Here is a 15,220-nt window from a genome sequence, read left to right as displayed (position 1 = left end):
GCTCAGCGAGTTTTCCTGAGGCCCAGTGTGCGTGTGTGTGTGCTCGTGCCGATGCTGTCCGTGAGACCAAGTTTCGCGAGCTGAAAGAAGCCAGGCCCCCCAAAAACGAACGTCCAACTGGACATCGTTATGTGAAATGTAAGCTGTTCCACCACCACCGCTATATTCCTCACGCTCGTCCACTAAACCCGTCCGTGAAGTCCCCCCCCTTGCTACCCCGCCTTCTCCTTTTTACGTGAGGCTTGGTAGTCGTAGGGGCCAACTGTGTGTTGTTGAACGCGAGACGGAACAAAAGAATGGTCGATTTGCTTGAGTTGCGCCGCCGTTCTTTGACCCAGCTGGACGCTACACTGCGCTCCCCAGTGTGGGCCAAACGGCGGCTGCCCTCGAAGCTGAGAAAACAGCGCAAAAAAGACGAAGGAAAACACGGTACACTTGACGAGCGCGGCACTCTAGACGAGCACTGTACAGCGCAGCGCGCTCGTCCAGTGTACCGTGTTTCTTTCGTCTTTTTCGCGCTCCTTAGCTAAGCATGTACCAACTCGCCCTAATCAAAAGTCTTGCCCTCGAAGCTTTCAGAAAGCGGTGGTTTCTTCCGAGAAGAGATACACAAAAGCGAAAGCCACTGGGACCGAAGCCATATTCTAAGGCGGCGGCATCAAACAACTTACCCGTTGCTTTCAAAAACAAAACTCCCTTCTCCCGACGAAACATTGTTAGCGCTGCAGCCTCCGATTGCAAGGAGCCCGTCGATTTGATCTCGATCTTATCTTTTTTTTTTTTTTTTTGCTTTTCGTTCTACACAGCAAATCGCTACGTGTGGTGTGACTCACTACTCCGCAAACTCGTGACCATTGTGCTGTGTCCGGCAGTTCCCGTTCTGCGAAAAAAAAAAAAAAAACTGAAAGAAAGACGGCAACCGAGCGTAGTGGCAAAACCCACCGCTGTAATGGTAGTAGTAAACTTTGTTGTACCGGTAGCTTGCAATCTACGAACGACGCTTGCAACGGGGCCTCCCTGAATGTCGCCGAAGCGCAGACTTGGCGGTATTCGCACGTGAGCCGTGGTTATCTTTGTTTTGTGTTTAGGGAAAGAAAGAAGATTTATAACGGGCCGTTGTGTTTTGGACGTGCACGTCGTATTTTAACGACTTCCGCGATCTACCGGTGTTCCCCATTTTTAGTGATCCATCAATTGTTCGCTGATTTTCTTTTGATCCCGAAATACCGCGTGTAGTTTGTTTTTAACTGTCGCTGAGTCGCCGATGCTAAGGTCTATACCTTTCCACCATACATCTGGCTTTAGGGCTCGAAGCATATGGAAGCATTATTAAGTAAAGAAAGAAAATGTCACTGTCGAAGCCCGTGCTCTGTGTCTTGTCTGTATGGCGATTTGTTTATTTAAACTGTAAGCCTTGCTTTTTAAGTTAAATTCGTGGTTCAGCAATTCGTTCCTCACTAAAGCAGCGCCAACGCGAAGCTAAAGTTGTCTGTTTTCTGAGCAGTACCGGGTTTTATTTGACACGTCTTGTATAACAAGCAAAAAAACGTGTGGTGGCCTCAAACATCCTGTCAGCGAAATGTGAAGACGTCCTTGTACCTATGTTGAGGGTACACGTCAAAGAACCCCGTGTGGTCAAAATTCGGAGTCGTCCACTATGGCATGCCTCATAACGGTATTGTAATGGTATTATTGCACATAAAACCCTAGAATTAAGCTCAAACTACCCTTTAAATGGCACAGGGTATGTAAGTCTTCTCATGCAGTAAGCTAGGTAACCGATATTTTCTGTAGCTTCTCTCGTAGCCCATTTTCTTGTGGCAAAACGTGTTTGTTGGCATTTTTCCATAATTTCAATACAGACTGTTATGACTTACAAGTGTGCTTCCACAGTTGCGAACCGTGATGGCTCCTCAAGAGTTGCAGGCATTAATAATAATTGTGCTTGATAAGCCACTCAGTAGTGTAAAGGCACGGTTGATTAGACACGACGTATTGCGCTGTGAGTCATGGGAAAGTGATAGGAAATGGATGTCCCGGTGGTTGCCGACAACATTTAAATGTTTCCTTGGAGCCGGTTATCCGGAGCCCCTCTTTGGCACTAAACATTTGTGTGAGACGTAAGATGAACCATGTAAAACCGCTGGTCATTTCTCAAGCGTGAAGTCATTACTAAATCAAAATTTTATACCTTGTATTGCTGTGCTCTAAAATGCTAAAGATTCAGAAAATGTGTTGGGGCAAAATGTCTGAACAGGCCTATTGTTGTGAACATTAATGAACTGGAACGAGCAAAAAGGAAAAAAAGAGCGCCACAAAGGCTGACTGCTGCTACTAGAGGTAGCCTTTGTGAATCTGGTGCATTCAAGATTTAGAAGTGTAATTATTGGCAGCATCAATTTTCCACCTGTTCCGAATACGGATATAATCAAATTCCTTTAAATTGCCGGGTTTCCCTCTTTTTATTATGAATATTTTTTTGCAATGTCGTACTGATAATTTATTAAGGCATGAGTTGTCATAATGTATGGAATGTACAGCTGAATCTACAAGGTTGTGTAGTTAAGTTAACGGTATCCTTTTCTTAATTGCCTATTTGCCGAGTTGTAACTTCATAATGAATTCCTTGAGAACTTGGAAACTTTCAAGAATGTTTCTTTCTGAATGAATCTGCAGCATAGATTGAATATCCAACTCGCTACAGTCACTAGATTTTATCCTTTCCCTACAAATGCAACAAGCCTCTCTAAAATCAATGCAGGCAATACCAGGAAAAAAAAAAAGAAAACTTGTTCCCATGCATTGATATCAAAGTTCCTGGGAAGATGGCTGCTAATTACTGTAGTTAGTTGGAAACTGGAATATAGTCATTGGTCCGCCTAGTTGCATGCTGAATTGTACTATCTGCTTTTGGCAGTATTTGTATGCCCTGTAACATAATCTCTGTTAGCGGTGAGAAACTGAGCTGCTATGTTTGTTCTCATCTCCATTGAGTTCTTCCGTTAGTCGCTGCTTCAGACTCTAAATACGAGCATTTCCCAATGCACTTGAGTGTTTCCTTCTGTGTGTTGTCATGGTTACCTTACGCTCACCATACCCTTGTCACCGTGCATGTCAGGACAATGTATGTGGTAGATCATTCCAGTTGCCAATAGTATTTAGACATTGGAAAAGCGTGTTGCTTTGAACGCGCAAAACTCTTTCAGTCTCATTCTTGGACACTTGTTTTGACTGTAACTTCAGTTAGTGTTTCGGGTGCACACTTGCATGCATTGTGCATACGTGTTTTCATACCTATGTGTTTCATATGTGATCGATTTTACATCGCATAACCTACTCTGGTGATTCTCTCTCCCACGAATGATATCGCTGCCAAGGTGCTCCCTAGCTACCTTCTTCGCTTCTTCTTGCCTTATCGTTTTTTTTCTTGTTCACCTGCTGGGTTTACTTGAAGCATATCTGTGTTGCAGCACCATGGTATGTGAGCCAAGCCGATGGGGAACGCGCTGTGCTGCTGCCTCGGCCAGGACGCGTCCACAGGCGACCACCCGCTAAAGTTTCTCGATCCGGCGTGCTCAAAGGGCGGAGCCACGGGTGTTACCAACAGCCAGGCTGCTGCCACCGCCACGGGTCCCGCCTACGGGGCGGGTGCCTCCACCACACCCACTGGCGGTGGCGGTGTCCTGGCTTCCACGGTTGCCAGCACTCCAGCAACTACACCGACCGGCATTGCCGGTCTCCTCGCCAACTCGGCCGCGGCCACCTCGGAGTCCAACGTGTCCGCCTCGACAGCTCCGGCAGCACCACGGACCAGCATTGGCGAGCGGTTTATGTTCTACCCCCGCCTCCAGCGGGATGCGGGACGTCGGGGCACGTTCGAGCCGCGGCACTCGGAGGCACGCGCTGCCGCGCTCTTCGAGAAGTACCGGGACCCTGAAGAGGACGCCGTGCTTGCCGAGGGCATCGTGCGCCTCTGCGATGACCTCGGCGTGAGGCCCGAGGAGTTCCGCGTTCTCCTCCTTGCGTGGAAGTTTGGTGCCCAGCAGATGTGCCGGTTCACAAGGGACGAGTTCCTCGGTGGCTGCCGCGCCCTCCGTGCCGACTCGGTGTCAGCCATCCAGGTGCGGTTTCCAGAACTCCTGGCCGAGGCTCGGGAACCAGCCCGGTTCCGCGACCTCTACCGCTTCACATTCCGTTTCGGACTCGAGTCCGGCCAGCGCACGCTGCCGACGGACATGGCGGCACAGCTGTGGCGCCTCGTGTTCTCCCAGGAGCCGCCGGCGGTGCTTGAGCGCTGGCTGGCATTCCTCGAGAGCCACCCCGAGGTGCGCGGCATCACGAGCGACACGTGGAACATGTTTTTGCACTTTGCCGAGACGGCGGGCCGCGACCTCAGCACGTACGACGACTCTGAGGCGTGGCCCAGCCTGTTTGATGACTTTGTGGAGTACGAGAATGACCAGACAAACCAGAATGTGCTCCACCAGGTGAACAAAGGCGGCAGTGATGTGAAGGCCGAGTGACGGTGCATCGCCAAAGGTGAGGGTCGTTGAGATGCTCTGCTGGTAAGGACAATGCCCTCGAACGCGCTGTCAGTGAAGCACTCCACAAGAGACACCGTACACACGAGAGTCGCGTTACAAAGGCCCCCCTTTATTTCCGATCCCTCCTTATATTACCATGAAGGCTTGACTAGTCAGTTATACAGTCAAACCCGGATATATCGAACTTTCAGAAAAACGCCTGTCAGTTCAATATAGGGCGTAATTCAATATAAGCCTGCTAAAGAATTGGACGTCATAAATTCACACACCATTCATAAAAGCACTTTATTGAAGAAGCTAGCTTAGTTGCGCTTGAAATAGTCTTCCATTTCTTTTCCATTTCGCTGCCTGCGACAGCACGCATTCTCAACGTAGTCTAAAGAGTCGGAGCAGGCGAGGCCGCAACCTTCCACATTCACGCAGAAACGCCAGACTAGTGCGAGAGCACCAATCACCTCTGAGGATGTCGGCAAAGGATCGTCATTTCTCGTGCCTTTCTTTGAACCGCTGTAGCCAATCGAAGCCACCTTGAAAATCCTCCCTGCCAAGGAGAACAGCCATGTCCTTTGCTTTTTGTTCGATCATGGGGCTGGACAAGGGGAGGTTGCACAATCAAACGTCCACGAACCACTTGCTGCCTCGACGTCTTCATACACGGCCGTGCGTATGCGTCGGGCGCCACGGGCACCGGGTCTTTTGTCCGCTTTATCCCTAATTTCCGCCTTATTCTTCAATATCGTGTTGTGAGTGTTCTTCGGAATCTTGCACGCTGCCACGACGTCAGACTTTTCTCACCATGTCCGACTCGATTTATAATTTTGAGCTTCACGGTGAAAGGCAAATTCTGCCGCTTCACGCTAGCCATCACGGCACGGGCGCATGGTGTGAAGCACAACGAACGAGAAATGCAGGGAGATAACTTGCACGACCCACACGCTCGCACGATGAGAGTACAAGAGGCCTTGATTGGCTGTCTCAGCAAGCGCTGCGGGCGGGTCAGGATCATTTCTTGCTGGGGGGGGGGGGGGGGGGTGACGGCGGCTCGACTGACGCGGCGCGGTCACTGTAGGGAGAGCGGGTCATGTGCCGCTGTGTTAAACCACTTTTGGAGTGAGCGGTGGGGAAAAGCGCCAATTTTCCCGCCGCTATGAGGGAAAGCCAACTTCTGGGGACACTTTTGCCCCGCTTGGCGTTCGATATATCGAGAGTTGCTGCTATTCTTGTTCGATGTAACCATAATTTTTGCGGTATATTCTCACTGTAATTATACCGTGTTCAGAAGTTGTTCGATATAGAGGATAATTCGATGTAAACGGGTTCGATATAGCCGGGTTCGACTGTATAATTTATATGTGCCCTTTACAAGGGTCGCCCGCTCATGGCATGCTCATTACTGCCATTCACCGATTGATCGAAATGTACGCAGTACATGCTGGAAGCGTGAAGGTGTGTGTATATGTGATTTTACGTATCCCTCTGTCCACGCACTGCGTCTCTAATACACAACGCAGTAGGTAATGGCGAATGTCACAGGTCGAAAGCAACTGCCGTTTGGAATGTGCAGATTGACACTGCTATGAGTGTGCAACTTGCATAGGGCAGGGCAACTCTGCATATCTCACAAGAAGATTGGTTAAAGCTCCTGGCAGCTAGTTGGTTAAATGCCTCGTCCGTGTGCTAACACACTGCCGAGGCAGACACATATAGCGCTTGTTCCGTTGTCTTCCTTGTCCATGTGGGTTAGCACTATGGATGTTTACTTTGTATCTTTTTTTTTGCTTATGTGTAATTAGTGATCAATGCTGATGTTCTTCTCCGCCCACGTAATGCCTTCATAATGAGGGCGTTTGGGGGTATAGTAATAATAATAATAATAATCTGTGTACGTATATTTAGAAGCACATTGAAGGATCCCAGGTGGCCAAAATTAATCCAGAGTTGCCCACTGCGGTGTGCCTGGTAATCGTATTGTGGTCTTGGCACTTACAACCCCAGAATTTTTCGATGTGGCAGAGTGCAGAGCCATCGCATTTTGCCAGAATCTGCTGTGGCAAAAAAAAGGAAACAAAGAAAGAGAAAGGTTTGTCTGCACTTGAAATATTTATCCCACCGATCTCCTAACGTTTCTGTATTTTGCAGGGTTGTGACTATTCAGAAACATCGAGCCGAGGTTCCGAGCGAAGACACATGCTCCACAGCCGCCCAGAACACGGTCCTGACGGCTGACATCCTGCAGCACGTGGTCTGCGAGCCCGGTCTTACGAAAGGGGCCCCACTGCCGGGAGCTTGCGAAAGAATCTACACTCTCTTGTCTTGAGCTTTGTAGCGCAAGCGCGATCGCATTCGTAGGCTGCACGTTTTGCTGCCAGTTTGAGGGAAGACTGCTAAAGATCGTGTAGGCAAGTTCGCAGTATTGAGGTGCCGGTGTTGTTTCTAATGCTTTGTTTTCTGTCGATGACGTAGCCGCGCGTGAGGAAAGAGAAAGCTTTCCTCAAATTGACCAATCGGAGTTGTGGGATGAAACTGTGTTCTCTTTGTTCGAGTTCGGTCGGATGTAAAAGCGGCGGGTCGCGTTACCTTGTTTGCCAGTGAAGTGCAGACTGTGTAACGGATGCACAGACTTTGCCGCACCTTCTGCACCAGCCTTTCAATCACTACACGATGTCGAAACGAGGCAAGCGCAGTGTATGCCTTAAGAGCACAGAGAACTAGTCAACAAGCCTGTGGCTCTCTGGAAGGTGTGGCATCTTGCGGTGGTGTTATATATTACAAGGGGAACAGTACGTGGTTGTATGCTGCCAGCAAAAAAAAAAAAAAAACAGATACAGAAAAACACACCAGTCTGCTATTTTTTATAGTGTGTAGTATTGTGACTTAAAGTTCTGCAGTGGCTCTTAAAAATGTAGCACTCTTGTTGCACACTTTCCCTTGCCAGCCATGTTTCATACTGATGTCACAGAGGCACTTTTGATAGCGATCTGGGCTGATTCGGATTAGGCTAATCCGAATCACGTGCTGCTACACTGTCACTCTTAATCACAATCGGGATCGAGACGATTGCAATCTACGCGCCACAAGGTTTGGCTCCCCGATCACAGTGTGACTTAACGTTTACACCGAGCTCGTTCCAGATAAGTTTTGACCGTTTAGCAGCGACCATTGTTGCTCGTGATCAAGAACTCAGATTCTGATCGGCCTTGATCACGATCAAAGAGGCCTGTGTGACGCCGGTACTAAGCTGCATTTGCACTGCGACAGTGATTGTGGACGAATGAACCACATGACTCATGTCGTAGATCGAATAACTTTGTAACTTGCGTTCGTCCAACTAAGGAATTGTGAAACTAAGTCTCCTTCATTTCCTGAAACAAGGGAGATGGCATAAACTTTGCAAAACTTTCGCGAGTAGCTGTCCACCTCGGAGCATGTGCGACCGATGCCACCTTGTTCAGTGCGTGACCTAAAGACTGTTGTTGTTTTCAGACGAACATGTTTGCTGCAGTGTTTCTAGCCTGAAGCAGTGATTTATTTTGCTGTATCGGTGAATCACTTCATGCAAACCAGGGGAGTAATCACCTACGATGATAGCGACATGTACGATCTCGTGATGCGTACAATCGGCAAGCTGAGGTCGGAATTTCATTCTGCGTCTCCATCCGCTTTCGCATTCAACATTTTCCTCAAGATACCAGTGCACAGCACTCATGAACTGTACATTTCTTGATCTGATGGTGCCTTGTTGAAGGCTGTGTTCTCTGGTGCAGGGTTTCATAGGCAGTCACTGAATATCCTTTTAAAAATCAACCCGACTTTTTTTTTTTTTTTTAAGGGCCTCAAAGCCATTTAGTTTCGAGAAATGTTCATTAAGATTCTGGAATTTTGTTTTCTGGCCAGCCTCGGCAGATTTTGTTTGTACGTCTGGCCACAAGTTTGGCACGATCCCGACACCAAAACAAACCAGTCCCAATTCTCTGAATTAGAGTTACTGTAGTTCACTGAATAACCCTATCTCGCCTATGTTTTCCCTTTATGTTCAGTGAGGAAAGAAGTTCGCTTATTGAAGGCAGTGCCTTTTCGTCTTGCCGAGCCTTAATTTCATTTTTCTTTTGTTCTGAAATAGGTTCTGTGAAAGCCTTGCAAGTTCATAAAAAGCCTACAATTTCATCTGCAAAAGCCTCCCATGAACCCTGCTAGTGGGCAGCTGCTTTTCCCCTGCCAAGATACTTGCTACGGCCTGGTAAGGAGAGCTGCCAATGTCATAGACAGTTACACAACTCATGAAGGCAAGAGGGGCTTCCCCAGATGACCAACCACAGCAGCCGATTGCCTCGGTGGCTAAAAAAATAGTCCTGCTCATGTACTTGGCCACATTCAGCAGGATCACCGGCTGTTCGGCCCGTGACACTAGTGTGGAGTGCACGCCTATTGATGCAGGCTTCTGTGCACTCACGGAATTTCGTTTTCTGGCCAGATGTGACAGATTTCATTTGCACATCTGGCCACACGTTTGGTGCAGCCTTAAAGCCAAGTCAAACCAGTCCCAGTTCGGTGGAAACATTGCTGCCTTCTAAAGTTGTACCCGACTACAGAGCTGTCTGTAAAGGTCTTTTGAGTAGCTGTAGGTCGTGCACTAATAACACTTGGCATCTCTGCTATGCATCTCTCTCTAATTTCTTTGTACAAATATGAAGGAAATCTGCATTGGAGTATACATGTTCATGTCTTCCTCGTTGAAGGTTGTAAGTCAATTTGATGCCGGCTTATAAAGCACTTTTTCCAAGTCCGCTGGTGGCCATCATCAGCGGACGCGTGTGCTATCGTATGTGACAACGAACAACACAAGGATCTCGACAGTTGACGAAATGCTTGTGATGCACTTCCGGACACTAGGAATTGCAAATCAGTTATGAGGAATTCCACAAGGTGGCAGTTCGATATTTACATGTGCTGGGTCTGGAAGCTCTCAAGTGTGTGGTTGACTCGTGTCGTTTTAAACCCTACAAGACTGGGGATTTTCGTTTTAGTTATTGGGAAGTTGAATTATCCATAGTTGATGAGCATACAGCCTAAAATGCAACTGAAGTTAGTTCGGTAAATGTACATTGCTAGCTTCACGATATGTGTTCGACCAGGCTTGTGAAAGCGAATTTGACCTAGCTGCAATCGCTTGGTCAAATGTGCCTTCGCAAGCCTGGTTAGCGATGTCACCTTGATTGAACCTTTATTGCTCTCTCGAATCAAGTGCCATCTTTGGAATGCACTGAGAACATAGCAGACCTCTCAAGATCTTGCGTTTGACATTTTGACCACACAAAAAAGATGAGGACAGAGGGAGGTACGACGACACGGGCGGTCAAAATGTCAAACAGTAAGCACCAACTAGGCCAAACGCAAGTTCTCCTCAAGCTCTTGCGATTTGCTCGAATTGCCCGACCTTCTAACGTCTCAAGTTGGATTGCCAAGAGACTACCGCGGCTTGGCAGTAGTTGTTGAAGTGTGGCGCAGGACATTTTTGTTATGGCCTTTTAGTTATCGGCATTCTTCTGTGTTGGCTATTTGTTGCTCTTTGAATTGGGTGGTAAAATCCATGCAGATGACAGCAGAAAACTTAGATGTATGACTCAGTTGTGTGTTGTCACCAGGAACTCATATTTTCTTTCAACTGGTGAAAAGCAAATAGCAGAGTTTCTGTAACTTAGAAACTGTGTGTCGGTACTCTTTTAAACCTTCGAGCTTACTGATTTCTTTGTCTTAAAGGGTCCCTAAACGACTCTGAGTTCAAAGATGAGGGAGTGGCTTCTTTCTCGCCTTCACTATCCTTCGTACAGGCGCCATCTCCTCCTCGCCACTCATTTCTTCATAAAACACGTAGAAAATGTCAGCTCTAAGCATTGAGCCTATCAGGATTTCGCGTTTTTCGGTTACAGGCTGTCATCTCTGCTTGCGCAGTCGAAAACGCACAGAACGAAGGGAAATCACTTGATCGTGCACGATAGTCATGCGAGACAAGGCAGAATGGCCATACGACTGCATGGCAAAGCAGGGTAGAAGACAATTCACAACTAATACCCCTTGTATACGGACCAATCGAGAGCTTATTTCCTCATGATGCCACGTGAACAGATTGCCGGTGTCGCGAATTGGACCGATAAGACGGGAAACACTAATAGAGAATAATGCGCTCGTTCGTTGTATTTTCAGAGGTTGTTTGGGGGCCCTTTAAGTTCACACTTCATAAAGCTCATTGCCAGTTGTCTTTTACTTGTCTCTAAATTGGCACGGTAGGGTTGCCTCAGCGCTTTAGTTCATTGACTCTGTGTTACCTTTATGGTAACACAGAGTCGTTTATCGTTTTCTACGTTTCACCACTCACGTCTCACCATTTTTCTCCTTTTTCTTTTTGCTTGCCTAACTTTTCGCCACAGCTGTTTACGAGGGTGCCTTTAGCGTCAATGTTCAGCCTTAGACACCAGTCCATTTTTAAAGCCATTTTCGTTGGGCTCTAGTCCTTATGAAGGAAACCTTCGCTTCTGGGCGAAACCATTTTAGGTGCCGTTTACATTTCCCTTAACCCTTTACCCTCTGAAGCAGGGATGTGAAACGCAAATTTTAATTACCTATACTTTTTTCAGCTCTCTTTGTAATCGGAAAATTAAACGCAAGAAATTTGTTTAAAATGAATATTTTTTTAGCGGAGAACATTGGGGGGGTTTCTCTGCACAGCTTGCAGTGAGTTTTTTTTCTTGTGGTATTGTATTGGTAAATCGCATCGAGTTAATCTGCGCCATTAGCTCGTGAAATGAGGGCATCTTCGACAAATTGTGCCAGTGCACACAGTACACTTGGACAACTCTGGTACACTTGGACAAATCGTACCGTGGTGCCGCGTTTCACCTAATCATTGCTGCGCCTGGGTTCACTGGTGTGGTTTGGGTTTGTCGAAGACCCCCAAAAAACTAGACGCATAGAGTCCACCAGATAGCCTTTAGTATGTGAAATCGAGACAGTTTGCTGTGGATGACCACCACTAGTCCACTGTATTGAATGCACCAAGCTTGTCTTAACGAGTGTAAGGGTTAATGAAGTAACTTGATAAATACTGATGTGACCTGCACAAATTGTTGTAACATTTTAATACAGTTTAAGCAAATGACGTGCTTTTTTTTTCAAACATAGGTAAACAAAGCTTGCTGAACAGAACACTCTTCTTGCCAAGAAAAGGTGCTGGAGGGTTTTACCCGCCTGTGTTCAAGAACTATGACAGGAGAACATTAGTTGTGATGTATATTTATTGAAACGAATGCACAGCCACTTTAGGAGCTTCATCTTGTGACAAAACTACGAAACAAGGCAGTGATTGTTTTTGCTTTGTGATAAACATTTTTTACGCTGTAGTTGCAGCTACATGACTTTGAGTAGGAGTTACTAGCAGTTCTACTGCGCTCATTTATTGCGACGGCATACACTTTTGTAGCAGCTGGGTTTCAACATGAGAGTGTTTCTGAAACAAAACACAAATTTGGGATTCTGCCCAGGCAGTCCACTCACGTTTGGTTTCCAAATTAAGCCAGCGCGTTGTTTCTCGACTATTCAGTTGCAACATGGCAGTCAGTCATAGTTGTAGACTTTGACCTACGGTGTTCACATGCTGCTGGTGATAGTGTTTTCACCAGAAATATTGCTCGCTACCCTTAATTGAGACGTCGTGCCTGTAAAATAGAGAAAGAAAAAAATATTCAGCCTTCGTGTTTACTCGCAGAGTGTTTGGTACTTGCACGACTTGTCTATTAGAACTGTGGAAACGTGGGTAGGTGACGAGTAGACGTTATAGACATAGAAACGAAGGAATGCATCGCACAACGATTTATTTAGGAGCTATCACGAGTTGTTGCCGATCGTCAATGGTTGTTCAATTATGCCGACATAAGGTGGTTCAAAGCCTGTCAGGCCAACATGGTCTGGGAGGGCTCAGCACAGTTTGCGAACCGCTGGCCATTCGGCATCACCTATTATGTCAATGCGCGGAACTTACATTCCCGACGAAGCTTGTGTAGGTCGCATAGGACTTTGCGCATGTGTTGAGTGCAGGCACGTTGTGGTGGGCAGCAAGTTTAATAAAAGCCGATCTTGTGTTCGAGTGAGAGTGTGGAGCCTTGCTTTGTAGTGTGTTGGTGCAGTGCGGGTGCTTTGTGCGTGAATGGTTGTGCCTATCATCATCATTCATGGGAAAGCTTGGGATGTGTGAGCCGTCGCCATCTCGTTTGTATTTTCTAGGCAATGCTTTATTTTATGCTTGTCAATCCCTGTGGTTTACTAAGAGTTCTTCTCAACGAAGCATTGTCCAACTATTGTATCTAGCATGGAACGCAACACATTGCCGTCTTGAGTTCTTGTATATTGTCCTGAAGTCATTTGTGACATCCGTGCTTGACATTGTGAACGTTACCTTTTTTTTTTGTTCTCTCAGTGTTTGGGAATCACATCTTGGCATTTGTGTGAGGAAACTGCGACACCAGCTGTATATGCTTGAATCCTTCTGTTCTCAATGTATGTGTGTGTCTGCTCTCTGGAAGAGTGTTGCGTTTGCTATCGCTGTTGAAATCTCTGAAGAATGTGTGGCTATTTACAAGGAATGTGTGAGTGTATGTGCGTGTGAGCTATCAATAAACTTATTTTCTACGAAAAGTCGTGGGCCTATACTGTACGAGCTGCATACGTCAGCAAAATATGTGGAGCTCACTTAGACTCACTCATGAAATATATCTTGCCCTCTGGGCTCACTCGGACTCACACTCACCAAAGTTTTCCTCAACCGGGCTCACTGGGACTCACACTCACAAAAAAGTTTTCTCGGCTGGACTCACTTGGACTCAAACTCGCGAAAATATTACTCTCTTGGACTCACTCAGACTCACGACTCGATCCGAGTCTGAATGAGTTGACTCAAGAGTCCATTAGCATATAATTAGCTTTTTTGACCATGCTCTCAATGCTTTTTAACACCGATATCTCTTATAATCGGTGCTCTATTTGACTCCTTATGATATCGTACCTTCAAATATGAGTTGACGGGTTGCAATTCAGAATTACATTTTTATTGAAGGAGATGACTCGCACGAGATATTTTTATGAAGTTCCTGTGAAAGAGTTTGTGGAGTAGGGGGGGGGGGGGGGAAGATAGGTCAAAACTCACACCTCTGATCAATAAATATTGAATGCTAGTGGGCTGAAGTATGTGTGAGTAGACGTGAGTAAACATGCGTACAAACATGAGCTGACATAAGGCTGATTGTAATGCTGAAGTAGAGTAGGTAGGACCATGGGTCGACAAAAAATGTGGAGCTCATTCAGACTCACTCAAGACATATATTTCGTGCTTAATTTTAAGGCTCACTCGGTCTCAGATTCGCCAAAGTTTTACTTAGTCGGACTCGCTCAGACTCGCTAAAATTTTTCTCAACCGGACTCACTCGGACTCGAAACTCACCCGAATATTACTCGCACGGACTCGCTCAGACTCTCGTCTCGATCTGAGTCTGAGCGAGTCGACTTATGAGTGAGTTTGCCGACCTATGACGAGCTGTAATTGCATTGAGATCGATGCAGCTTGGTGAGTAGATGTAGCGCCTGGAGTTCTTGTTCATTGTCAGTGTTGGCCGTAGTGCTGTACCCTCTCCGAAATGATAGTTGGGCACAGCTATGCCCCCACACATGCACAGGTGTAAAGGATCTACGCTGTACTGGCGATATCGAAGGTCATGCATCAATGGGAACTTTCTTGCCACTTTGATGATTCAGAGTGCTGCCGTAGAGGTCGCTGTACTAGTACATAAAAAGCGTATATGGACGAACGAATCCTGGGATGATATACTGAATGTTGTCAAATTCCGCCTTAGTGTCAGGTTTCGTAATGGCGGCATTTTAAGCCAATTGGAGAGGTTGTAACAGCGCTCTGGACCAGTCAGAGTTGACAAACGGCAGAATGTGCAATGTCTAGGATAGCACCCCAGGGCCAAAATGTCATACTAGTTCCATAAATGAACATATTTGTTCGCACACGATTGCTCGAGGCTAGTACTTATGTCCTCCGTACGTGACGTACGCACGAACCTTGACCAGTACCGTGCGGCAAAATTGTTTGTTCGTTTGCAGAATGGGTACAAGATCCCGGACTACATTGGCACGCTTTTCAGAAAACTGGTCAGGGTAGTGATGTCGAATGCCAAGGCATGACATGTGGGATAGTGACAGAGCGGAACGGCTTTCGTTGTACAGTGACCTTACTCACTCGCCAACAAATCGAAACTTTTTCCCAAGGCCTTCCCATTCAAAAGCTATAGTTTCGAAATCGGCCTGTTCATTGAATAAGATCCCCGGTAGTCCAGCCAGTGGTCGTTTTCGCTGGTGGCAGGGTTTTCCCAAACGGAACATTTCTTGTGCCCTTCCAATACTGTTTTCTCATAGAATGCATGCGTGCTCTATATTTTTCATATCTTTGTCATATATTTCCATAAAAATCTTGCGAAAACACGGAATTATTGGAATAGCCCACGGAACGTTTGTGTGGACTTTTCGACCATTTCAACTTGTGCACTTTCCTACGGACTGTGTCTTGATCAGAGGCCTCTGGATGAGGGGAGGGGGGGCAGGACTGCTCACGCGCCAACAAATCGAAA

General features: G+C 46.7%; 1 protein-coding gene across 1 annotated transcript; it reads left to right on the top strand.

Moving 5' to 3' along the window:
* The first annotated feature begins 9 nt into the window (after positions 1-9).
* LOC119400182 (DCN1-like protein 3) lies at positions 10-13,229 on the top strand. Its single transcript, XM_037667176.1, has 3 exons — positions 10-138; positions 3,471-4,539; positions 6,684-13,229. Exon 2 carries the CDS (start codon positions 3,495-3,497, stop codon positions 4,521-4,523), a length of 1,029 nt encoding a protein of 342 aa, XP_037523104.1. The 5' UTR covers positions 10-138; positions 3,471-3,494; the 3' UTR covers positions 4,524-4,539; positions 6,684-13,229.
* The last annotated feature ends 1,991 nt before the right edge of the window (positions 13,230-15,220 follow it).

The sequence above is a fragment of the Rhipicephalus sanguineus genome, chromosome 7, assembly GCF_013339695.2.
Source record: "Rhipicephalus sanguineus isolate Rsan-2018 chromosome 7, BIME_Rsan_1.4, whole genome shotgun sequence".
Taxonomy (NCBI): domain Eukaryota; kingdom Metazoa; phylum Arthropoda; class Arachnida; order Ixodida; family Ixodidae; genus Rhipicephalus; species Rhipicephalus sanguineus.
The sequence above is the reverse complement of the archived record's forward strand: the minus strand, read 5'-3'. Positions and strand labels throughout refer to the sequence as shown.